This window comes from Sorex fumeus, unplaced genomic scaffold, assembly GCF_029834395.1.
Source record: "Sorex fumeus unplaced genomic scaffold, SorFum_2.1 ptg000078l, whole genome shotgun sequence".
Classification (NCBI taxonomy): domain Eukaryota; kingdom Metazoa; phylum Chordata; class Mammalia; order Eulipotyphla; family Soricidae; genus Sorex; species Sorex fumeus.
This window is the reverse complement of record NW_026606135.1, coordinates 10,275,629-10,302,787: the sequence shown is the minus strand read 5'-3', so window position 1 is coordinate 10,302,787 and position 27,159 is coordinate 10,275,629. Positions and strand designations below refer to the sequence as shown.

Here is a 27,159-nt window from a genome sequence, read left to right as displayed (position 1 = left end):
TTTAAATCAGTAGTCTAGACTTTTGTATTGTTTTCACTTTTTCCCTCTATTTCAAACAGTGCCTTAGGAAACATCCTGATGTTTCTCTTTGCCCACTTGTATAAATACAAGGGCAACTGCTAGATCCAAGAAAGTTTTCCACTGACAAATTTGATTCAGCACAAATTATTAGCTTAAGAAATACATCTGTTAGAAACTCTCCCATAAATATACAAATGGAGTTTACTGAGCCTCAATTCTGCTTATACTTTGTAGAAATACCAGCGAAGGCGGAAGTACAGCCTGTCTGCAGTGTTCCATTCAGCCACCATGCTACAAGATGTTGGTGAAGCCATTCAGTTTGAAGTCAGCATTGGGAACTATGGTAACAAGTTTGATGCAACCTGCAAGCCTTTGGCATCAACCACTCAATACAGCCGGGCCATATTTGATGGTAAGATTGGACACTGACCGTTTGCTGTGTGCCTCCTTATAGTGGAATTACCACTGGTCAAAGAACATACAGCTTATTCTCTGATTGACAACATAAACCCCAGCATATTCTCAGTGGAAAGGAAGGGAATGAAGAGGAACATTGTGTTTAGGTACCTTGGATATTGTGAATACCCCAAGAAAAACCCCAAGAAGTTGAGGGCTCTTTGCTGGGAGCTGAATCCCAAGGCCCCTTACTGGACCAACCTTTCGCAAGGGCACTTCTTTGTGCACTCAGAAGATGGTGACTTGCTAAACATTGAACACCCAAAATGCTCCTTGCCCTGCCCACCTCTGTCTTAGAAGCCCAAGATCCCTCTTAGATTGGATCATTGAAGCAAATGGACTCTGGTCTTCACTCTCTTACCTACAGTGCACTTCAATAACATCATTTAATACTAGCCTTCATTTCTTCATCTTCTCCAGAGTTTCTGTGAAAATTAATACAAGGAGTAGCACTGCACTGTCCTCCCGTTGCTCATCGATTTGCTTGGGCGGGCCCAGTAACGTCTCCATCGTGAGACTTGTTGTGACTGTGTTTGGCATATTGAATACATCACGAGTAGCTTGCCAGGCTTTGCCATGCAGGTGAGATACTCTCGGTAGCTCGCTGGGCTCTCCGAGAGGGCGGAGGAATCAAACCTGGCTCAGCCGGGCCAGCTGCGCACAAGGCAAATGCCCTACTGCTGAGCTATCGCTCCAGCCCAACAGTATTAGTATATAAATACATATATGTTTAATACATATTAAATGGGCTGGAGTGATAGCACAGCGGGTAGGGTGTTTGCCTTGAAAGTGGCCAACATGGCCTACCCGAGTTCGATTCCTTCGCCCCTCTCGAAGAGCGCAGCAAGCTACCGCGAGTATTTCGCCTGCATGGCAAAGCCTGGCAAGCTCTCTGTGATGTATTCAATATGCCAAACACAGTAACAGTTGTCACAGTGGATACGTTACTGGGCCTGCTCAAGCAAATTGATGAACATTGGGAGGACAGTGACAGTGACATATTAAACATGTATATTTATTCAGCCTGATGATCCTAACCACCAAAGATCCCGCAATCATAGCGCTCCCTTTCTGAGGATATTTTAGAGAGATTTTCAAAATATTCTGAATAGATAAGATCTATTTCCTTCTAGTTTAACTGAATAAAATGTAAGAGTCAAACTATTTCAAACAATTTCCTAATCTTATGGCTACTCAGTAGCTCTGTGTTCATGTCTTTGTTTTAAAATGTTTTTTAAGTGCTTAGTGTTCACTGTCTTAATGTTCTATATCAGGAAACTTCTATTATTACTTGCCATGGTCTCACACAAAGCCAGTTGTTACCCTGACTTCATACTGGGAGGATATCAGCCATCGCCTGGATGTGGTGAACATTCTTCTAGGTGTGGCAGAAAGACTGGTAAGTTTAAGTTTTCGACAGTCCCTTATAACTAGAGTGAATTAACTTTTTGGTTTCAGGTTGGACAATTTAAAATAGTTATGTATCTCAGAACAGAGTGATAGACAATAAGAGCAAACTTGTTGGCAACTTATGAGTTAAGTAACCCAAGAATAGTGTGGATTTAGGCAATCATGGACCCAGGTTCTTGCACTGCTGTTGCTCCACCATCACTATGGAGTTACCATTACGTGGCTTCCATTATTCTTAATATATTTACTCATTGATTCCAATCTAAACCCCACAGATAAACCACTGAAGTAGAGGGGGGACCTAATTAGAGTTTGTGGGTTTATTTATTTTTGCTGGAGCGATAGCACAGTGGGTAGTGCGTTTGCCTTGCATGCAGCCAACACGGCTGACCCAAGTTCAATTCCTCCACCCCTCTCGGAGAGCCCGGCAAGCTACCAAGAGTATCTTGCCCTCACGGCAAAGCCTGGCAAGCTACCCGTGACGTATTCAATATGCCAAATACAGTAACAACAAAGTCTCACAATAGAGACATTACTGGGCCTGCTCGAGAAAATCGATGAACAACGGGAGGACAGTGACAGTGAAAGTGATAGTAAAAGAAGGGTGGTATATAGTCAGAATACTATATTTAAAAGTTACTTGGTTTAGTTCAATGTAATTCTGTTATTTACCTGAAACAGATGAATAGATCGGTATTGTCTTACAGTCCTTTTTAGGGTTTATTGCTCCATCTTTGCTGGGTTTTTTACTTCCTGAATGCATAAAATATTTATATATTTAAAACAATCACCAATGATTTTCTCTCTTTTTAAATTCTTCAGGAATCAAATATAGAGGCTCTAAAATCAGGGATTCAAGGAAAAATTCCTGCAAACCAGTTGGCCGAAATGTGGTTGAAGCTGATTGATGACATTATAGAAGATACAAGGTAGAGTGATCTCAAAATTCCTAGCCAGATTCTCAAACTCTAGCTTCCTCTAGAACTGTTTCTAGTGTTTACCTGAAAAATGAATCTGAATTATTCAGGTTTCTTCAAAGATCCTGAGAGAAGCAGAAGAGGTTATTCAATGGGCTGAGCACATGCTTTCACGCAGGAGGCTTGGTGTGATCCTGGCACCACCAGGAGCAACCCACAAGCACAGAGCTGAAAGTAGCTCCCGAGGGTTGCCCAGGTATGGCCAGAAAACAAAACATTCAAAACCAAAAGGCCCTCACTGAGAAGAATTTTTTTTAATTACCACCAGGAAAATCTCTGCTTTCTGATTGGTGCCACCTCCCCCTTCTGGAAGTAGGGCCCAACACAGGCTAGGACAAGGAGTACTTCTGCTGGTCTCCAATCCTTGGATGCTCACGCTGAAGAAAGGTGTCTCCTAATTCCTCCAGGGAATGGGATCTGAGGTGGAGCATTGACTTTACCATTCAGAATTGCTAATTCGTGGTAACTCTTTTGGAAACAGCCTTTTTATGTAGTCTTATGCTGACTGCCTTATGAGCTCTCTGGCCAAGCCAATTTTATGTAAAGCCCGAAGACTGGATTTCGAAGCTTTTATAGCTGTGATCTAGGGAAACAGCTTAGTTCTCTTGGTGTTTGGAAATCAAAGAAGGAAGTGATTCATTCCAAACTAAATTTTGAATATTGCCTAATAAAGCAGTGGATGGGGAAGTCTCTAAGAAAAACATCATGAATCCTTCTTTCAAGCAGCAAAAAATCAGGGCCACTCCTGGGCCAATGTTTGGAGTACTCTCCCTGTCTTCTTGTGCCTCCTAGTGGTTTACGAAGGTAATTGAAGGTGATTAAAAGACGGCTAGGTGCTTGTTTTAATTCAAATAAATGAATTCGGTCATCCCTTCACATCCCATTTTATAGATGGGAAAACAGAGGCTTACAGAGGTGAAATGCCACCTTCTAGAGGTTAAATGAGTTTTTCCTAGTATGTCTCGTTGTCTTGCTCCGTAATTGAAAGCCAACTTCTGTTTCTTGAAAGCTTTGTGTGTGACTTTTGGATGACTATCTTCCTTATATCTTTGCCTCCAGGTATCATTCTGGGAAATGATCTTTTCACATGCAATGCCCTACTTATGTATGCATCAGAACAGAAAATTTTGGTTGTACCTTTTATGTAGAAAGTCTCTGAATTTTAATTTGCCTAGCAACATAAGCATACTTATTTTTTAAATATTTGAATGAATGTGAAGTTTTTAAATTTATTAAAGAACAATGATTTACAACGTTATTGAGAGTTGAGTTTTAGACATAGTGTCTCATTCCCACTACCAGTGTCAGCTTCTTTCCACCAGTGTTCCCAAGTTCCCTCCTGCTCCTCCCAGCCTGCCACCTTGACAGACACATTTTAAAGTTTGGTCGTTGTAGTTTGGGTCTCATGATTTTAGTGTTGTTGTGTCAAATATTATTCTTTTCATATTTAGAGTTTGGGGTCACTCCCAATGGTATTCAGGTACTTACTCCTGGCTCTGTACTCTGGGATCATTTATAGAGTGTGTTGGGATACCATGTGGGGTGCCAGGGACCAAATCCACGTTGGCTGCATGCAAAACAAGTACACTGCCAATTATACTATTTATTTAGCCCCTAGATGTGAAAAATTCTTTAAAAGACTTAAATTGGCATCTTTTTAACCTCACATTACAAGACATTGATATTTACGGGAAGATGTGTTACAATTTCCTTCAGTTTTAAAAGATGAATGAAATTCAAGCAAATGGAAATTCTATGTAGAAAATGTCAGGGAGAACTTCTTGTTCTTGTTGACAACTTTACCTGTGACCCATCTGCTACTTCATGAGAGGAAAACCTTGGAAGAAGAAAGATAAATCGGGCCCCAATTCAGCTGTTGTAAACTTTTCACTTTAAAAGGGAGCTTAGCTTTACAAGTGCTTCCTAACCTTTTGGAGGCAGTGGGCCTATTAAATTTTTAATAAGATGATGACAATGGTGGAGTCAGAGAGACAACTCCAAAACCTGTGTTCATCATTGAGTCAACACTGGGTTGCATTTTCTTTCTAAGTTTCAGGGACTCACAAACTTCCTAAAAACCAAGCACAAAGCAGTGAGAAGTGTATGACTCCTATATTAAAAAGACATTGGTTCTAATTAATCTCTAAATAATCTTCCCTTTTCTTTCATTTTAATGATTGTACAAAGCAAAAGAAAGTAAGATTAGTTTTTTCTCAAATGCAATTGTTTCCCTTGCTTTCCAATGACTCCTTGAACATTAAAAACTAAGGAATTGCTTGGGAATTTTAATCCCACACATTCATCTTGGAAGTTAGAAGTCTGGCTGGCAGGTCTGTGCTGACAATGCCAGATACAGTCAGCCTCAACTTAGGAAAGGCCAGCCTTGTGGAGTCTTGCGCAAGTGTTGTGGACAGCATGATGGAGATCAAACTTAAGCAGTGTTGGCAGGTCTGAAGCCCAAAGAGCTATTTCTAAACTTGTTTCTTTTGTTTTCAGATGCCCACTGCCTGTCCCAGAAGGAAAACCCAATGTCACAGTTCTTGATACTCAGATACAGAGGCTGCGATTTAGAGCTCTAGATCAGATACAAGAAGCAGCCGTGAGAATGAGGTCTGAGGCCACGGACTTGAAATCCACTTTGGTGGAAATTGAAGACTGGCTTGAAAAAATATTGCAGCTGACTGAAGAGGTAGGACTTTACAGGACATGAAGGTGGGCAGGGGATGTAACTCAGTGGTAGTGCACTTGCCCTCGATGTGTAAGACCATGGGTTTGATCCCTGGCACTGCCAAAATCAATCAGCTTCCCTTGACGCGGAGGAGCACAGGCACCCTTGGAACAGCACAAAGGAGAGAAATGGTGGTAGGAAGATCTAGAACATTATTTGGAGTATTAAGCAGATGTGATGAATGATGAAATTGAGATAGAGGGCAGGGAATGCTAATGGATGATGGATGTGAATGTCATTGAAGTCAGGGCACAAGAACAATTTTTAATAAATAATTCTTAAAAGGTTAGAAAAGCAAACAAACCATTACATAATATATGGCCAGACTATTTCAAGTACAGTGATCTAATAGATCTAAACTAGTAGAGAATTAATATCTGACCCCTGGCTAGGATTGGGAAGATCCAGCTTTGAATCCAGAATTCATCTGGTATAACTTTGAGCAGGATATTCAATTTCTCTAAGCTTCAATTTTCCCCATCTGTAACACAGAGATAAATGTAGTCAGTGTTATTGTATCAAGATAAAAGAAGATAGTGAGTTTAAAGGGCTCTAAGTGAGTGTTGGGTATGTCTGTCATTAGGAGACCCCTCCTCCTGCTCTTCAGAGATTGGGAAAGGGTGGAAATATAGATGTGAGTAGAAACTCATTTGAAAAATATACTTGTTCGGAGAGCCCGGCAAGCTACCGAGAGTATTCGATATGCCAGACACAGTAACAGCAAAGTCTCCAATGGAAACGTTACTGGGCCCGCTCGAGCAAATCGACGATCAACGGGAGGGCCTTTACTTTACTTTACTTTACTTGATTGGAATTGAGTTTTATTTCCTATTTTCTGTATTTGTGTACTTCGACAGTGTTCTATAATGAACTGATATCCACCATTAGGGCTGGAGCGATAGCACAGCGGTGGGGCATTTGCCTTGCACGCAGCCAACATAGCCGACTCGAGTTTGATTCCTCCGCCCCTCTTGGAGAGCCCGACCAGCTACCGAGAGTATCATGCCCACACGGCAGAGCCTGGCAAGCTACCTGTGACGTATTCAATATGCCAAACAGAGTAACAAGTCTCACGATGGAGATGTTACTGGGCCCGCTTGAGCAAATTGATGAACAACGGGAGGACCATGACCGTGATCCACCATTAGAATCCAATATAAAGATCTTTAAAACAAAAACAAAATTAGTGTTTCATATTTGGCAAATACACAATTGTATGATAGAGGTATTCTGCTTACTATCAAGCTTCTGTGAAATATATAAAAATTGAAACTCTTGTTGACTGCCAGGGGATTTCTTCAAATAATGGGGCAAGGTAAAAGGAGACATTGGATACATTTCCTCAAATATCTGTCAGGGTCCAGAGAGTAGATAAGTCTTTGGGTAGGTGAAATATCCCCCCACACATATGCACATACACACACACAAACACACACACACACACACACTCACACACAGAGCTTATCTGTTCCATTTGACCAACCACAGCCTGCCTCTGGGCCCTGAGAACCCAGTGAAGTCCTAGATGAGAATATTAGGATGTTAGGATAAAGCCGGGCCGTAGAAATTCTGAGGGTCTTTAGCTCCTCTGCATTAGACTAACTCTAGTGTTACTTCCTTTTCCGCCCACCATGTGAGCAGCCTCAGAACAGTATGCCTGACATTATCATCTGGATGATCCGCGGTGAGAGAAGACTGGCTTATGCACGAATTCCTGCACATCAGGTTTTATATTCCACCACTGGCGAGAATGCATCAGGGAAGTATTGTGGGAAGACACAGACCATCTTTTTGAAGGTATGCCTTTATCACTGCTTAAATAGGAGACACTTCAACATAGCCCCGTACTCCTGAGAAAGCACTGCTCTATAAATATTTCACTATTGAATAGCTAAGGCTGTGATCAGTCTCAGCCTATTCTGGCTCCTTCAAGGGTGATAACTCTTACAGAGGGGTTTGAGATCTGTTGGTATTCAGTTAGGGACCTCCTTGAGAGGTCTTTGGGACACCTGTGCTAACATGGCATTATGAATGCTTTGCTTTCTAGCATGAATTCCCCCTGATGTTGTTAAGGCACAGAAATATCAGAAGCAATGCAATGCCTTCTTCCCTTCCCTTCCTGTGAAAGTTTGAGACCTAAGAAAAAGAAGAGATGGTAGTGGAGATTGTTCATGGAATCGATTGCTCTGACCAAATGGTTTCTTAAATTGAAAACTTCTGAGTCTCAATACTGTTGGGTGGGGTTCTGACCCACTTTAGAATCATAAATCTCTTCAAGCACCTGGTGAAAGTTATTGCCCTTGTCGTCCAGAAGAATAAGTATCTTTCAAGAGTCCAATATTTGGGATATGATTCAGGAGATTCTTAGAACCCTTAAGTCCATCCTGGGAGCCTATATTGAAAAGGAATTTTGTGTGTGCACATCTGGAGACACACAGGCTTCAGTGGGGGCTGGGGCTTGCAAAAGAAATCTGAATAGCTCCCAACTGCGTCTTTGGACCACCCTTTCCCTGGCAACCCCAACTAAATTCTTGAAGAAGAGGAATGAAAAGACAGAAGAGGAAAAGTAGTGAAGAGAAAGTTCTCTAAAACCAGGTGATAGCTGCCAACATTGCATAAATGTACTCATCACTCTTTAATCAGGAGGTGAAAATAGAACCAGAGTGATTATCTTCCTTCAAGTGTCTCTTGGTGGAATCAATTTTACTTAAGATAGAACCACAATTATAATCGACCTCAGAAGTGGGTGGAAGCAAACTGATTAATAAATAACACTTCACAGCAGGTAGGATAGGTGGCAAAATGGCCTTCTTGTATTGGGATTTATGACAGAGAAAAAACAGCAAAACACTTTTGAGAACGTTTTATGTATGTATTGAGTTTGCTAAAACTCATTATTCAGTTTAGGAAGTCATTTGACGCAGTGAGCTTTTTGGTTTATCTTGAGATTCTTTTATACTCCTAAATAAAAAGAGAGAGCTTTGTTTGTGTGTGTCTATCTATATTTACTTTAAAAGAAATTAATTTTAAAATAGCTATTAATTCATTTTCAAATAACAATAACAAAACCATTGTTGGTATAAATTGTATCTTTTTATAAAATATAATTATTTTCTTTCAAAAATCAAAGAGCAAAGTGATTCTGCTTTACATTCTTGCAAACCTTTTTACAGAAATATCATTGGATTCTGCTTCTACATTTACTCTAACAAAATATGTTGAGAATCCAGGCTCCCTTAAAATTGTAGTAAAAAAAAAAGGGCCAGAGTATTTTCATGACATTTTCTGATAACTCATCTTGAATGCAATACCAAACTCATTAAGTAGTGTCTTCTGAAAACTTAAATGCATTGTGGAAGCTAAAACTACATCAGTGGCCTTTCATTTTCTGCTATATTCAAATCTATGATTCTGTCTTATACAGTGAATGGCTCTCTTATCCAGGCATGCTTTTCTGACTCATAAGCATGACCATTCAGGAAACATTGGTTTATTGAGTTAACCAGCTCTTCCTCTAGTTGCCACATTTCATCATACAAAATTGGAAAAAGATCACCAATTTGATATCAACCTATCAGAAAAGGTCTTAGGTAGTGAAAAGCTCTCAAGTTCACCATGACCCATACAATTTTTTCCAAGTTCTTTCACTTGAAAATCTGAATATTATCAGTGTCAATAATAGAGTTATTGCCCTCAAAATAAAAAGTTCACATTTTTATGTTAAAAAAATCTGTCCCATATCCACATCAGAATAACTGAATTTGACACTAATTCAAAATTATTTTTTAAAAATATCCCATTAAAGAAAGAAAAGAAAAGAAAGTGACATCAGGTTATAGGGCAAACAACTGCACAAGTGCTTTGCTGCAGATGTGAGTCAAATCTCATGGAAGTGCTTTGAATGTAACTGCCATCTCAACTCTCAAAATATTAAGAAGACACTATACTCAAGGGCTATGCTTCAATCCAGTTAGTCATTGTAGCTGCTTCATATGGGGAATTCTTAAACAAAACAGGTATTTATTTTGCTTTCTTCACTGAGAGGATGGGAAATACAATTGTGAACTGTTGGTTCAGTTAGATGTTCAGTTTACCTACCTAGATCCCTGCTACACCACCTGGAGATCCCCCCCCAGTACTTGAACAGTGAAAAAGACGATTGACATCCTAGTCTTATGAGAAAAATAGTTTTGATCTTCTGAACCTCCTGAAAAATCCCTCGGGGACACACAGGGGTCTCTGAATTGGCAAGCCACTGATTTCTTTGCTATTTTAATCTTTGCTGTAGGGTCATTTGGAAATATTTGAGCTACACAAACATAAGATTAGACCGGTGAGAGTAATAATTAGATGTTCAGTCTGCCTTGGGCTTGAACTTAATGTCACAGTCCATGCTGTGCCCAGCACTCATGTGTCCTGTTACTGTACCTTTCACAGTATCCGCAGGAAAAAACCAATGGACCAAGGGTGCCCGTGCAGTTGCGAGTGAACATCTGGCTGGGCTTGAGTGCTGTGGAGAAGAAGTTCAACAGTTTCGCAGAAGGCACATTCACTGTCTTTGCTGAAATGGTACATTCAATGGCATCGCCGGCTTTTCCTTTCTTTGGGGTTGGGGTGGGGATAGGCAATGAGGTTGAGTGGAGAACTTTTACTTTTCATCCTTAGGGAAACAGTCACACTATCAGAAACAACATCTGGGGTCATCACCATGACCCCAAATCCCATCCGAGAAACTTTAACCTAAAGGACTAGGCAGGGTCAGTATTGGGACACGCCGGCTGGATTCACCCACAGCACCCCAGGAGTGAGACACTTGAGAGACACACTTTGAGAGATTCTCTCCTCTAGGGAAAGACTTACATGGGTTTTTCCAGGAGGAAGAAAACACTGCCAGAAAACTTTATAAACAGTAGAGAACATTTATAAAACCCTCTCAGAGTTATACATCTACTTTGCAAATGAAAAGTCTCATCATAGGTAAACCAAGTGAAAATAATTTTCACACATTTTATAGCTGAAAGCACAGCTACTTGGATTTTTTTCAGTGTACGTTTTTTAAAAATAGGGGGTCACATCTGGCCATGCTAGGGCCTAGGTGCGTGGGCAGTCATAGCTCAGAGGATGTTGGGGCCACACCTGGCAGTGCTTGAGACCACCAGGACCATGCCCGGGTTTAAGGGGTCACCTTTCACATTCTAGGCTGATGCTCACCACTTGAGTAATATTTCCACCCATTCATATATTATTCGAGGGGAATTGAAGAGGTGGACCATATTCAGTAGTGCTCAGGGCTTACTCCTGGCTTTGTGCTCAAGGATCTCTCCTGGTGGGACTCAGGGGATCATATATGTGGGACCAAGACCCGATTTGGCCATGTGCACGGTAAGCACCATAAGCCCTATACTATCTCTCTGACCCTATCGCGGTGGGGTTTTAGAGATGGAGTCACTCCTGAAAACTGGCAGAGGGCAACCTAAGGATATCTCTTTCCATAGCATCATCCCAGGCACTGAGGCAGGTACTGAAGATGAATCAATGAATATAATTTATACATAATCAATTATAAGTTGTTTCTGTGGGAAATGTGCCTCACGCTCTAAGCAGTGAACTTACAAATAAACTTTTGAAACCTGCATGTTTGGGCTGAACTGATAGTGCAGCAAAGCGTTTGCTTTGCACACAACCAACCCAAGTTCTATTCCCAGCACCCCATCCCACCAGGAGTAATCCCCTAACAGAGTCAGGAGTAAGCCCTGAACACCGCCAGGTATGGCCAAAAAACAGAAACAGAAGCCCCTGCACATTCGTCAACTGAACATTTTTGTAGTATTTAAAAGGTTAGATTCAGAGAATTATTTGCGATTATTCAAAACAATAACAGAGCAGGCATGCAGCTCAAGCAGTAGCACACATACCTTGCATGTGCGAGGTCTTGGGTTTGATCACTTGTACCACATGGCCCCAGAGTACTGCCCAGTGTGACCTGGGCTCCCACTCTCAGCACTGCTAGAGGGTCTCTCCATTCCTCTGCCCCCCACCACAATGACATAAATAGAAATACCTAACAACACATATTTCACTCCTGACAAAGCACTTTCACACTCATTTGAGAATCAGACACACTAAAAAGGCAGTATTATTCCCAGCCTGTAGGATAACATTGGTTTCATAGCCTCAGGTAATTTAGGCTTACTGGGTGGCTGCCATCACAGTGCTTCCTTTCCTCTGTGTTTATTTGTAACTTCTTTCCTTGTGCTCTGTTGACTTGTAAATATTGTTTTTCTCTTCTCCCTAAGTCCTTTGCATAGTTTATTCAGAGCAATGCCCTTTTTGTATGGACACAAGACAGTAGATGCAATGCTTTTGTAACGTGATGTATCTGTTCTCTGGACCTAAGCCTCAGTTGCCCTTACTTCCTAGTGCCCCCAAAAGCAGGGTCCCAACAAGGGACTGGATGGAACCAGGGCAAGTGATAAGCTATATGCTACCCTGGCATTGAGATGGACCTGGCCAAAGTGCCATAGTGCTTAACTATAAGTTAAGAGCTTGGTCATGGACAAATGCTGTCATGATCCAAAAAGTAATAACTACATTCGGACCCTGCTAGGGTTAGGAATGATTCATCTGGCCTGAGCCCTGTAGTCTGAGTCTGTGCCAAGATGTTCCCAGGAGAGCTTCCCTATAAGCCTCAATATTATCTCTTACTGTGTCCATACAAAAATAACTGGTATTAAGATGTTGATAGAGTTATTGGACTGAGGGAAGGAGAAAAACACCTTAGGAGGTATGTTGCCCTTGGGCAGTCAAGGAAGGGCTTTGGAATACCTCTTGGGTGGTGTTCCCTTTGAACCTGGTGGGCCCTCAGGAAGGGCTTTCTTATGTTGATTTTGCTACCTGACTGGGGGCCCAGTGTGTTGGGTAGTTGGGGAGACGAGAGAGTAGGAGTGACAAAAGAGCTGGAGAGCAGAAGAGAGTTGGAGAGATGAGAGAAAGAGCAGGGCAGCAAGATGGAGTGTGGAGAGCCTAGCAAGGGGGACAGAGAGAGAAGAATGTAGAAGAATACAGGAGTTGACTCGTGGAGAGAGCGAGACCAGGCTGCGAGATGGAGCAGGGAGAGATGAGCAGGAGAGACAGGAGGAGACGAGAATGAGGGGCAGGGTGAGATTAGAATGGGGGGCTCAGAGAGACTGGGGCAGGCACGTGGGGATAATGGAATAAACTCCATCTGATCAATCAACCGGCTTGGTCCTCATCTCCTCCTCCGTCTGCCCCATGGCCTGGGCTGCCCTGGCTGGGGGAGCGGCCCAGGCCCATCCGAACCCGGGTGGCTAGGGCACGAGCCGTCGTGGCCTCCCCTGGCCTCCCCAGGATGTTTTATACACCAGCCAAAGATGGAAATGCTGAATCTTAGAAAGATGGCTGTTTTACTAAAAATTCCCAATCAGTAAGAGCCGAGATTAGTCCCCTACTTTAAGAATTGAAAACTTTTCTTACCCTCTGTCTTTGCTTAGCCTTAGTTTAAGATTGGCTTAATTTTTATAGGTTGGATTTATTTCTTGCTCTCTGATAAGGTTTCTTTCTCCATTTTTTGAATAGTATGAGAATCAAGCTATCATGTTTGGAAAGTGGGGCACATCTGGATTAGTAGGTCGTCACAAATTCTCTGATGTCACAGGAAAAATAAAGCTCAAGAAACAATTCTTTTTGCCTCCCAAAGGCTGGGAATGGGAAGGAGACTGGATAGTTGATCCCGAAAGAAGGTAAGCTCCTGAGGAAATGATGATGGCAATGAGAATCTTTTCCTAGATATTGTTCAATGAATCTTCCCCATCATTATTTTGATGATATGTACATAATACTCACTAAATAGGAATGAGTCCATTGAAATTCATAAACACATGAAAGGCATCATTAGTATCTTATAGTATTAGAAAAGCAGCTGGTACTAACATTTACTGAAATCTTCTTATGGGTGAAATCTTCTTATGAATGTGCCAAGCACTGTGCTGAGCACCAAGACCATTCTCATTGAATTAGGTAGGACTCCAACCCTAGGAGATAGGCCATGTCTAACATTTTAAAGGGTAGGTGATATTTCTTGCAAGGGAACAAGGTCACTTGACACAGTTTCATAAATACTGGCAGGAAACACAAGACTCCTGAGTCAAAGACAAAAGACTTTATTGCCCACAAAATACCAACATTTGTTCTGTTCCTCTTCCCACTCGTTCTCACAAGAGTGACTAAAAAGCACATAAACTGACACGGGTATCTAAGAGAACAGGGACCCTGAGATTAGGGCTTTTGAATCTTTCACCAGTGGGTACGAAGCATGCTGACTTATGCTCCACAGAGATGTTGTCTGGAGCTGGGGAGAAAGAACAGCGGGTAAGGTGCTGTATGAGATGGGGTTTGAATGGATATGAATTTAATTGCATGTGGCTGACTAAAGTTCAATCCCCAACACCACATCTGGTTACCTGAGCACTTCCAGGAGTAATCCCTGAGCACAGTCAGGAGTAAGTCCTGAGCACCACTAGGTGTAATCCAAAAAGCAATAAAACAAAAAGACATTATCTGTCTTCCAAGGAGGTGATTCCCCATATAAACATTTTCAGAAATAGAGCATGCAACAAAGGCTTATGGGGCTTCTTTTCATAAATACAAGACTTAAAAAGAGTATTATCCAGGCAAGTGATAGCATTATCTCTACTTATTGATGAGGAATTCAAAACATAGAAAAACGAAGTAACTTGTCCAAAGTCACATAGGGTGTCAGTAGAATACATTTTGCCAGGGTAATGACCCACGTCTGGCTGGAACACACAAACCAGCAATCAGGTATTATACTGGAATGTCTGTGGCAAACAACAGAAAGTTCACCTTAAATGTATGAACCAAACCAGTTGTTTGGTGTGCATGTTATCTCCCAAAATGTTAATAAAAATGAAAGCTGAATAGAATCAGCATGGATAGAGTGATGAGGAGAAAGGGGCTACAATCTCGAATCCCCTGTAGTCTGGGGAATGTCAAAACCTGGTTTCCAAGTGTTGCCCCAAGCATCATTGGAAAGAGGAATTGTATTTGAAGAAGAAGAAGTATGTCAGGATTGGATGGGACCCCAGAAGTGGCAGCCCTACCTCCTGTTTTTCTCTGGGGCCCAGAGAAGTCACAGGCAAGCCCTGTTTATACAAATGGTCAAGACTAGTTCTTTTTTTTTTTTAATACTATCATTTTTTCCCCAAAGCTTGATTCTAGGGGAACATACAGCAGGGGAAAGGAGTAGAAACGTTAAAGAATAAAAGGAAAAAAATAAAAAGAAATGGTAAAGGAAAAAGAAACCTTATTTGAGTGAATACCTGGCAGAAGACTTAAAGCCAAAGTTGGAAGCAATATTCTTGCAGGGTTGTCAAAATAGTTGCTAATTCATGAGGGAAATTGGCATGGCAGGGCATCAGAATGGGTTTCTTCAGTGCCCAAATGTAGTTTGGAGTCATAAATGACCTGGCTTGGCTATCTACCTAGGAAGTCTCCAGAAAATTCTAACTCCTCCCTGCAGTTTGTGTTACGTAGATCCAGCAAGCCCTGAGTGAAATTTTCCACAATTGGCCTCCTAAGAGAGTCTCTATTACATTTTTAAAAATAGGAGAATGAGGGGGGACAACTCCCTATTCGTTTGAACTGTTTTCCAAGAGTTGTGCTGAGAAAAAGCCAAACAGTCCTGAGCTGAATCAAAAATATGGAACATGAGGTCCCTCTAAGAAGCTGCCCACCACACTGTTTTCCCAGTCTCCACCCTAATTACTGAGCAGGAACAATCCTGCTAATTTGAGGAGTTCTCTATAATTTAGGTCTCATTGTTCCAGCAGGCCCTTTCTTCAAAGGAATGTCGAAAACTATTAGAACAAAGAGGAGTTTGGAGTGGAGAACTCAAAGGGATAAAGCAAGGAGGGAAAGGGGCCATCCCCAGGGTGTAGACGCTTCCCAATCGTTGGAAAGAGCTGGGATTGTGGGCTACCATTTCTCTTTGGGTAACACGAGCTTCCCCCCACAGTCTGCTGACTGAGGCGGACGCGGGTCACTCAGAGTTTACGGATGAAGTGTACCAGAATGAGAGTCGCTACCCCGGAGGCGAGTGGAAGCCGGCTGAGGACACCTACACAGATGCGGTGAGCAACCTCTTCCGAGATGCACTCTCACACCTTCATTCCATGAGTCCAGGATGGGTGAACCCAGCAGCAGCCCCATCTCATATTCTGAACAGCCCTCTCTGTATGTAAACTTTACCACACAAGTGCTGAAGAAGGACTTCTGTGGAAAGAGCATTTAACTAGATGGGCCTATTTAACTAGATGTTGGTCCAGGGTCATGTTTGGGTTGTACCATTTTTAAACAAATATTCATTATTTAGCCAGTTGAAAAAAGTCACAACACATTCCCCCACTCCTGTCTCTAAAATACTCAAACAGCAAATAAATAAATAATAAAAGAAAAGAAAGGTAATTTTCCCTGATTCATATTCCACATCCTGGATATAACCATCACGATTTTGTTTCTGTACTCACTCTGAACTTTTCCCATCCCTTATTTAGAATCACTGCGTGCATAGTTCTGCAATTTATATTTTTCATGGGATTTACTTTGGACATTTTTGGATATCAATACATGCATATCTCTGACTTCTGGAGAAACACCTGCCAAGTTGTTTATATATGCACCTACTATAATTTATTTTAGTAGTAATCGTCTCCTTATGGACTTTTGGTTTCCCCTGCCTCAGTCTTTAGCTTTAATAAATGATGACACAGTGGACATCTTTATATGCAGTATTAATATTCATCTTTGAAAGTCTGTCTGTGGGAAAGGTCCCTGGATTGCCTTATTCACAGAATCAATTCATGTATAATAATTGGATAAAAATTGCTGAACTAACTACTTTCCATGGGTTGGTTTAGACTCCTGTTTCCAATGGCTGTGTTAGAGGACTGTTTTTCTATGTACTTGTACCCACTTTAACATCCTTGTCAATACACAAATATAGGGTATCCTGTTATTCCCATTTTCTTATCCTTCAAAGTGTAGCTGGATATCTCTCCCTGGGTTAATTAACTTTGAACTTTTTTCATAGCTATCAGCTTTAATGAATTTTAAATAGGTTTTTTTTTTTTTTTTTTTTTTGCTTTTTGGGTCACACCTGGCAATGCTCAGAGGTCACTCCTGGCTCTGCACTTAGGAATCACTCCTGGTGGTGCTCAGGAGACCATATGGGATGCTGGGAATTGAACCCGGCCCATTCACGTGGAAGGGAAATGCCCTACCTGCTGTGCTATTGCTCCAGTCCCTGATTTTATTTTATTTTTTTTTTTTTGCTTTTTGGGTCATACCCCCGGCGATGCTCAGGGGTTACTCCTGGCTCATGCACTCAGGAATTACTCCTGGCGGTTCTCGGGGGACCATATGGAATGCTGGGAATCGAACCTGGGTCGGCCATGTTGGCTGCGTGCAAGGCAAACGCCCTACCAGCTGTGCTATCGCTCCAGCCCCCAGCCCCTGAATTTTAAGTAGTTTTGTCAATATGCAACATAAACTTTGCCCAGTCTTATATGATGCAACTTCATTAGCATTTCCCTGTACTTAAAAACATGTCTTTCTAGCTTTATCCAGCTTAGATGGGCTCTTTCCAGGATAACCTCTCATAAAGAAAAGTTACTATTTAAAACATTTAAGCTGAAATGTGAAATTGCTAATATTTGACCATTTTTGATTTACAAGAGCAATTTCTCATGGCTTAGTCTAATGTGTTCCCTCGTAATGGAGCCAGAGGCATTCTGAACATCTAATTTCTTTTTTATTTTTTTATTATTTTTTGGGGGGGTCACACCCGGCGATGCTCAGGGGTTACTCCTGGCTCACGCACTCAGGAATTACTCCTGGCAGTGCTCAAGAGACTGGGAATCGAACCCGGGTTGGCCACGTGCAAGGCAAACGCCCTACCCGCTGTGCTATCACACCAGCGCTTGAACGTCTATCTAATTTCTATATGGAAATTGAACGTAACTGAGAGGTTACATTCAGTTCATGCTGAGGGGTTGTTCTGAGCATGATTGATATCTATGATGTGAGTTCACATGTGTAAGATCTGTATCTCACCTCTGCATCTTATTTAACACCATGACTCAGTTTGTTTATTTATCTAATTTTTAAAGAATGGAGATAAAGCAGCATCACCTGGCGAGCTCACGTGCCCTCCAGGCTGGGAATGGGAAGATGATGCTTGGATATATGACATAAATCGTGCAGTAGACGAGAAAGGTAACACTTTGGATCTGATACCTGGGTGGGGGCTCTCTGTTGAGGTCTTTACCAGTCTGTTTCCTTGACGGGGAGGAGTCTTATGCCTTTAGGTCTGGGATAACCAAGTTAGGAAGTATTTCCTGTGAATTCAGATACAAAATCTAAAGGACAAGCAAGTGGAGCACGGGGTATCTATTAAGAGTCAAAGTTACAAGGTGGCAGCGGGTGAAGTGGTTCGGCTTCTAGAGCCCAAGGATTCATTAGAAGAATCAGAAAGAGACTGGGGGATAGCACAACCATTCGGGTTAAATTCCTGGCACCACATGGATCCCCAAGCATCACCAGGCATTGCTCTGGAGACCCTTGAATGTGGCTGGTGTGGTTCTAGAGGTAGCCAGCACTACTGGGGTAGCCCAGCATCCCCCAGCACCAAAGAGCCCCAGCGGCATCACATCTCTGGTCCTTGTACTGCTCTGCTGGCCCAGTTGGCCAAGAATCACTGGAGAGACCCGCAGACTACCTGATCACTGCTTGGGAGCCATTCCAGAACACCCATACCTCTACACACACACACACACACACACACACACACACACACACACGAAAAAATCTTGGAGGAAGATGAATTTTTTTCTCTCTATTTGAATCTAATCCTATATCCTCTTTGGAAACAACATCTCAGAGACCTTTTACCCAGAAAGAAGAATAGTAAAGTAGCTTAAAAGTAATCCTATTCAGTAATAAAGCAGATTATTGATATATCTTTATAAAAGGTGTTTACTAAATGAGGAAGTCTGATTTTTTTCCTAAAAGGAGTGAATAGTGTACAGGAAGAACCTATACTAATATAAAAAGTTTCAAGCAGATGATATAAGCACCTTGATAGACACACCAGGGCTTACAATAAAAGTTAGCATCGATTGAGCACAAACTATGTGGAGAACTTGGTTTTAGTCCTTTGGTTGCATTATTTTGGTTATTTATTTGTTTTTCTTGGTGAAGCAAGATAGTTTTTGTTGGGGGGTTGTTTGTTTGATTTTGGGTCACATACCCAGCAGTGCTCAGACATGGCTCTGCACTCAGAAGACATTCCTGGCAGACATTCCTGGCAGGTTTAGAAGACCATGTGGGATGCCAGGGATCGAACCAGAGTCAGCTGCATGCGAGTCAAGTGCCCTACCCATTGTACTATCACTGTGGCCCAGAAGCAAGATGGTTTTTATTGAAACTAAGTTAAAATTTGTGAGGGAAGATAAAGAGATGAAATACGTGTTTAAGAATGAACATGGGCTTCTCAAGAGTGGAAAAAGCAAGCAAAGAGATAGAGAGATAAGCAAGTACAATCCATGTTCAAGGGACAACACGGGCTTGAAGAGCAAGACTTGGTTAATTGTTTTAAACTGGAGTGTCTTCTATGCTGAGTTAATTGGTTTTCTAAATTGAAAGACGCATTTTTAATAGTCACCACACATGGAGTGCTGGGATTTGTACTGAGTCCATGCATGTGACTACACAGCCCATACCCATAACTACTGTGCCTTCTGCCTCTTGTGCTTGAGCTTTATTCTTAGGGAACTCAATTACCTGTGTGGTTGGGAGTCTGAAGTGGAGGACCCCAGGGGCACCTAGGTTGCCTTTAGAAGAGAATCTGAGGAGTGGGGATGGAATTAGTTTGGTCAAATTGGAAAGGAACAAGTGGCATTTCAGACAGCAGAGTAGTAAGTGTTTGAGAGTAGCAAAGGTGATGGAGTGCTTCCTGAAGTAGGACCATCTGACAAATGCATCTCCTTCTGATAACTTTCCATAAACTCTCTTCCAGGCTGGGAGTATGGAATTACCATTCCTCCTGATAATAAGCCCAAGTGTTGGGTTGCAGCAGAGAAAATGTATCATACTCACAGGCGGCGGAGGCTTGTCCGCAAACGCAGGAAGGATTTAACACAATCTTCTTCAAGTACTGCGAAGGTAGGAAGAGCAATGGAGCAGAGAAGCGGTGGGAGGCGGAGAAGGCAGACTGTAGGCTTTGCCAGTTAGGCCACACAGAATTCCATTAATTCCACTGATTCCATTCCATTAATTCCATTCCACACAGAATTCCATTAATTAACTGACTGTTCTACAGAAGCCATTTACCAAAGTCCTGATGCCCTACTCTGGGTTTCTCAAAATTTACCTTCCACCTTCAAAGAGCCGCAGCTATATGAGCTGGGGATTTATTAGAAATATCCACTCCAAACCTACTTAGTAGATATTTCTAATAAATTTCTGAACTCTGGAGGGTGAGGCCCAACCATCTGTGCTTCAATACATTCTCCAGGTGATTCGGCGAAATAATGAGAACAGTAGTAACAGAGGTAAAGGCAAAGGCCCTCCCGTTGATCGTCGATTTGCTCGAGCGGGCCCAGTAACGTCTCCATTGGAGACTTTGTTGTTACTGTGTCTGGCATATCGAATACTCTCGGTAGCTTGCCGGGCTCTCCGAGAGGGGCGGAGGAATCGAACTCGGGTCGGCCATGTTGGCCGCTTGTAAGGCGAACGCCCTACCCGCTGTGCTATATAAATAATTTTTGGTAACATAACAAAGCAATAGAAACTGCTCAAAAGTTGAAATAAGATATATCAAAATTAATATACTGGCTTTGTTGCAAAGATGGATATAATGTCATGGATCCATTTAGGATATGATAGTGCTTAAACATAATGATAAAAAATTAAGTGGGTGACAATCATGTTTGGTCTATAGTCTACTTTCAGCATGATGCCCTGCCACAGAGTCAGGGTGGGATAGGGGTTTGGGGGGTGGGAGGGATACTGGGATCCGTGGTGCTGGGAAATGGGCACTGGTTGAGGGATGGGTATTTGATCATTGTATAATTGAAACTTAAGCACAAAAATTTGTAAGTCTACAACTGTACCTCATGTTGTCTCACTAATAAAAATTTTAAAAAATTAAGTGGAACATAAAAATATTAAGTGGAACAATAATACAAGAAGTATAGTCTGTGCTCATTCTCATAGTGTTACTTTCAGAATATGCATCATCTACAATTTACAAAGTCCGCTTTTGTAAATGTATTGGCAAATTTATTCTCGTTTCACAGAAGTTAACTAAATTTTTCTCTAGCTCATTAAATTGGGTACTCCTCCTGATGGTACAGCCACCGTAGGGAAAGCCCAATTTCTTGTTCATTCCTTGGCAGCTCTGCATTCCCACAGACCATCAGATTTGCAGAGGCAGAGAACCAGTCCACTTTGTTCTGTGGTGTATCTCTTGTCTCTCACACAGTACTTCGCACAGAATACATTTTCAATATGTACTTGTTAAATGACCAAATAATTTCCTTTACTAATATATGGATACTGCTGGTTGATGGTGATGGTTAATCATTAAAAGTTTTATTTATATTTTAGGCTATGGAAGAACTTGAAGACCGAGAAGGCTGGGAATATGCTTCTTTAATTGGCTGGAAATTTCACTGGAAACAGCGTAGTTCAGACACATTTCGCCGAAGACGCTGGAGGAGAAAAATGGCTCCTTCAGAAACCCATGGTGCGGCTGCTATCTTTAAGCTTGAAGGAGCCCTCGTAAGTAATAACTCACCAAAGCTCACGTACCATTGGTCCAAGGAAATTCTGTGAATGCTGGATACCTCTGACTCCACAGAGGCCCCACTCTCCAATGTCTCTATAATTCTTGCAGAATGAATATATCATTACCATTGGAAGGGCAACATAAAAAGTTCTGTTGCAGACACAACTATATAATGTGGTCTCACCTTGCATTTTCCAAGCAAATGTGTTCTAAAGCCCTTTCTGCCAGTGATAGCTGTTAACATTCCAGACACAGGTTCCTTGGTTTATGTCTTGAAAACAACTGTTCACAAATTCAGTGAATTTAAAAACTATTCTAGCACTGTAGCACTGTCCTCCCGTTGCTTATCGATTTGCTTGAGAGGGCACCAGTAACAACGTGAAAGTGGAGAAAATAGAAGGATGGCATTTTTTTTCATCCAGCCACAATTAGTATTTTTCTAATTACAGAGTTAGAAAAACTTGTATATATAAGCACACTAAGTAAGAAATGAGGAGGGGAAAGCAGAGAGGTGAAAAAAGAATGTGTTAGAGATTGATCTAACATGCTGTGTGATCAGGAAACGTTTCCAAGCAATCTTCTTCTGTGTCTCTATACCTTGCTCTACTGTTCTTCTATTGCACATTCTCTTCCTCCTCTATTTTAATCGCCTTACTTATCCTTTGTGCTTTTTCTGTTTTTGTTTTCTTTCAGTGCCAGGGTTTGGTATACCTGGACTTGTGGCAGAAGATCTGACTTCAACTTCCCGCTCTGTTCCTTTCAAGCTAACTGATCATAGGGAAGTCAGTTGCTGCCCTGAGCATTGTTCCTCTTTAGAAGTGGAGTGATTTGGATGAGAATGATCTTTTCATTTTATTTTATTTTAAAGCACCATTCCGTTTGATATCATTCTTGACTCTTTGCTTTTAGATATTGTATACTGATATCTTTCTGCCTCTTTAGGGTGCAGACACGACCGAGGATGGAGAAGAGAAAGATTCGGAAAAGGGGAAGCATAGCGCCACCACTGTGTTTGGAGCCAACACTCCTATTGTCTCCTGTAACTTTGACAGTACGTGTTAAACATGAACTTGTGCATTGTGCTCCTATTCTTTCTTTATTATTATTATTATTATTATTATTATTTTATTAGTGAGCCATCATGAGGTACATGCTCCTATTCTTTCATCTCAAGAAAATTCTTCAAGTCATAGCTATTTAAAGAATCTGTACCAATGTGGCTATCAATTTGGTCACTAGTAAAAAGAGGATTTTTCAAAAACAGAGTTATAGGAATTATGTATATTGGGGTAGATGATGACCAAATAATTGATTTTACTATAGTCTGTCTGATCTGTATTCATTGTATTAAATCCCTCTAAGTATCATTTTAACTAGAAAAATATAGTTGTAAAAAGTCAAGTAAAGGTTGGTTTTAATAATAACCTTTAGGAATCTTAAAAAAGGCAGACATGCCCCCTAATAAAAGTAGCAAATGCTTTCATAGTTGTTAGCAAGTTCTAGCATCTGTAAATTAATTCATTGAATCTTGATAGAAAGCCCAGCAGGCAGGTAATTTTCCAGGTAAGGAAATGAAGATATGGAAGAATGAGCAATCTTTACCAAGCTCTCATAGCTGATAAGCATTAGAGACAAGATTTAAACTCAAGTAGTCTGACTCTCAGACTCTATGCAGGGAATCACTGTGCTCTGCTCTCTCTCAAATTAAGTGTCTAATGGAGAAAGACACTGGCAGGGAGGAATGCTTGTGAATTAATATAGTAAGATAAGGTATATGAAGATTTGAAATATCAAAGAAACTTTCAGCAGAGAAATTCCTTCTGGATCTCCATGCTTCAGCAGTCTGGAAAGATTTTGTTCTATAACTCCTGGAGGCTGAGCCGCATTAGAAAAGTTGATGATGACAAGTGGTTTGCATCAGGTACTTTGCAGCAGGCTCAATGCTCTCCGGATAGGTGCACAGCATTAAACACACTATGGTATTGTTTGGAGCAAGTTTCATTTTATGGGAACCAGAAGTACTTTGGGGTAATGTGTCCTCACCATTATGTGTTCTTTACTGTGGGGAATTGATGTGAGCGACGAACATATCTGAAGTATGTTATTTCCAATGATAAGCAGTTTGTACTGTTCTGTTTCTTAGCTTTCTCCTGTTCTTTTTAGGAGTCTACGTTTACCATCTGCGCTGCTACATCTATCAAGCCAGAAACCTCATGGCTTTAGATAAGGATAGCTTTTCAGGTAAAGGCAAGCAATGGAAGGTGGAGTGGATGGGAAGGGAAGTCTCTACTTCACATGTTATTATATCACAGGATCACAGGTTAGAGTGATACTACTTGCTGGGGCGGTGGGGGAGGGTGGTTGGGGAGGTGGTGGCAGGACAGAATGCCACACCCGGCGGTGCTCAGGGCTTATTCCTTCTGACTGTGTGCTAAGGGATCACTCCTAGTGGTGCTCAGGGGACCATATGGGGTGCTGGGGATCAAACCCCCGTCAGTCGTGTGCAAAGCAAGAACTCTACCTGCTATACTATCTCATCAGTCGCTGAAATTTCTGTGGATTTCTTTTTGTGTGTATTTGGGGTTTTGTTGTTGTTTCATAACCACATCTGGTTATGCTCGGGTCTTACTCCTGACTCTGTGCTTAGGAAACTCCTGGTGGGGCTTCGAGGGGCCCTTACGAGATGGCGGGATCAAACTTGGGCTATGCACGTGCAAGGCAAACACCCTGTCCTCTGTTGTCTTCCCAGCCCTAGCTTGTTACTACTTTTCAAGTGTTTTCAGTTCTTTCTCACCACAAGAAAAGCCATGAAATTTCTACCCTCTTTCTGACAACAAAACCCTGTTTTTGTTGCCTTTGGACTGATTTTAAACAAGCATAACCAGAAGTGATTTCTGAGCAAGGAGACCAGAGTAGAACTTCAGAACGGTCAGATGTGGACCAAAGACCAAGCGAACAAAAACCAAATTAGAGTTATTTTATAATATAATATGCTCATATCAATTATGAGGTGAGATTCGAACACTTAAATCAGCACTTGAAATGGTTTTCTTACAAATTATGGTTTTGTTCTTGGACCAGTTTTGAAGGCATTTAGAATATTTGCCACCAGGGGGCCCTCTATCATTGAAAGTTAGAGTTAAAATCTTATCAAGATTCTTACATAAAATTCTAAGGAAATGTCTTGCAGTTTTAGATCTATCATTGGAGCAAAAGCAAAGACTCCTACTCATTCACCATCACAGTGCTGAAATCCAAGCCCCCTTTTGGGCTTACATAACAGTTTCCGGTAGGACATTAGGTTATTTCTCAAATAGATCAGTGCCCAAACAAAGAGTTCTAGTAAAATTATTTAACATGGAGGAGAAATGGATTCCTTCTCCCACCCTTTTTTTTTTAAAATTTATTTATTTATTTATTGAATCACCGTGGGAAAGGTTACAAAGCTTTCAGGTTTAGGTCTCAGTCATGCAAATATCAAACACATTTCCCTTTACCAAAACTTATTTTTTACCATGAAGAACCCCAATAAAACCCCACCCCCCACCCCTCCCAGTCCCTGTGGGGCAGATGAATTCTAGTTAACACTCTATCTGCTTTGATTAGATTCATTGTTTCAATAAAAGATTCACCACTATTATTTAGAGTTTACCCCCCCCCCTCCCCCCCCCCCCCCGCAAATCAGACATGCTGAAAAAGCATTGTGAAGTGATTTGCTTTCTACAGCTGGGTTCAAGAATTATATGTTGGTTTTGGATTTCTGCTATTTTACTTATTGACCCTGGAAGTATTTCTACTGAAAGTCAGATAGTTAAGAAATTGGTTTCTGTGCTCTGGAGACGTGGCCGTGCTGGAGAGCCGCTAGTGGGGGGCAACTGGTGGCCTCGGTAGGGCGTGAAGGGCGGAGCGAAACGCCCCCCTTCCCATGAGGTTTTAGTCGCCCCCACTACCCCAGCTCATACCTGCTGTCCACAAGGCTCCCATGCGGCCGCCATCTTTCTTTCCAGAGAGGAGAAGGTGACTGGGGCAACAACCTTTCCCCTCCGGACAGACCTGATGGCCTGGATTAACGCATAGTCCGTTCACTTTTCTGCTCCAAGCTGCTGGGTTCTGCATTAAGTCCTTGTGCTTCTGGGGCAGTGGCCGTGCTGGAGAGCCGCTCGCGGGGGGCAACTGGTGACTTTGGTAGGGCGTGAAGGACGGACCGGAACGACCCTCTTCCCATGAGGTTTTAGTCGCCCCCACACCCCCCGGCTCATACCTGCTGTCCACAAGGCTCCCATGTGGCCGCCATCTTTCTTTCCAGAGGGAGGAGGGTGGAAGGGAGCAACACCCTTTCCCCTCCGGGCAGACATGATGGCCTGGATTAACGCATAGTCCTTTCACTTTTCTGCTCCAAGCTGTTGTCTCCCACCCTTTTAATAAAAACCTTATTGACAAAGTTTCACTACATTTAAAGTGTTAACAATGCTATAATTTTACATATGTATAAATTATAAAGGGGCTGGAGCGATAGCACAGCGGGTAGGGAATTTGCCTTGCACACGGCCGACCTGGCCGACCTTAGTTCGATTCCTCCACCCCTTTTGAGAACCTGGCAAGCTACAGAGTATCTCGCCCACACAGTAAAGCCTGGCAAGCTACTGTGACATATTCGATATGCCAAACATAGTAACAAGTCTCACAGTGGAGACTTTACTGGGCCCGCTTGAGTAAATAAATGAGCAACGGGAGGACACTGCTACAGTGCAGTGCATAAGTTATAAAAATGTTCCCAATAAATATATCCATCGCCTCCTGCATTTACATTTGTGTATGTGTGAAAGCACTCAAGTTCACATTCTCCTAGAAAATTTCAATTATGTCATATAGAATTCTGCTATACTTACCATGCTTTCATATTAGATCCTCAGACTTTATTCATCAATAACTGAAATTTGTACCCTATTACTAGCCTGTCCCCTTTTCCACTGCTGCTGTCGACCACCATTTTACTGGATTTCTGAATTTGACCTTAGGAGGGAAGTTGGATTCTCCGTATAAGTACTAGTATATTCTCTTTGTCTTATTTCACTTAACATAATGTACTCCAGGTTCATTTAGGTTATTATAAATGGCATAATTTCTACTTTTTAAAAACAAAATTATGTTCCATTGTACTATGTTTCCTTTAGTGATTCACTCATATTTCTTTATTCCTCTATCCATCAATGAACACATGTTACTTTTGTACTGTGTCTTCTGTGAATAATGCAGCAATGATCAAGAGAAAACAGAAATCTCCTCAGGATAATGATTTTATTTACTTTGGATATATACCCAGAAGTAGGACTACAGGTTATATAGTACTTTTATTTTTAATTTCTTAAGGAATCTCCTTACTGTTTTTTTTAATACTGAAGTAACTGTACTGGTTTACAGTCATATCAACAATGTACTAGCTTTCCTTTCCTCACATCCTTGACAGAATTAATTTTGTTTACATTTTATTTACTTGTTTATTTTGTGGCCACTGCTGGCTCTGCTCCAGAACCATGCGGGGCTGGAGTTGAATCCAGGACTTCTGCATGCAAAGCATGTGCTCCAGCCCTTTGAACAATCTCTCCTGGGCCTTATTCCTATCTGGTTCATAATAAACATCTAAATGTCTGAGGTGATGTCTCATTGTGATCTTGACTTTC

The 27,159-nt window shown here is 41.7% G+C and overlaps 1 protein-coding gene across 2 annotated transcripts in view; it reads left to right on the top strand.

The window, feature by feature from the left end:
• MYOF (myoferlin) overlaps positions 1–27,159 on the top strand; it is a 150,099-nt gene that overhangs the window by 76,004 nt on the left and 46,936 nt on the right. For both annotated transcript variants that reach the window (XM_056130411.1, XM_056130410.1), the window contains 13 exons: positions 256–433; positions 1,752–1,876; positions 2,710–2,816; positions 5,361–5,553; positions 7,234–7,389; positions 10,030–10,161; positions 13,189–13,352; positions 15,647–15,761; positions 17,799–17,904; positions 19,706–19,851; positions 21,298–21,471; positions 22,421–22,529; positions 23,642–23,719. In XM_056130411.1, coding sequence (XP_055986386.1) covers positions 256–433; positions 1,752–1,876; positions 2,710–2,816; positions 5,361–5,553; positions 7,234–7,389; positions 10,030–10,161; positions 13,189–13,352; positions 15,647–15,761; positions 17,799–17,904; positions 19,706–19,851; positions 21,298–21,471; positions 22,421–22,529; positions 23,642–23,719 — 1,783 coding nt within the window. The remainder of the gene's footprint in view (positions 1–255; positions 434–1,751; positions 1,877–2,709; positions 2,817–5,360; positions 5,554–7,233; positions 7,390–10,029; positions 10,162–13,188; positions 13,353–15,646; positions 15,762–17,798; positions 17,905–19,705; positions 19,852–21,297; positions 21,472–22,420; positions 22,530–23,641; positions 23,720–27,159) is intronic.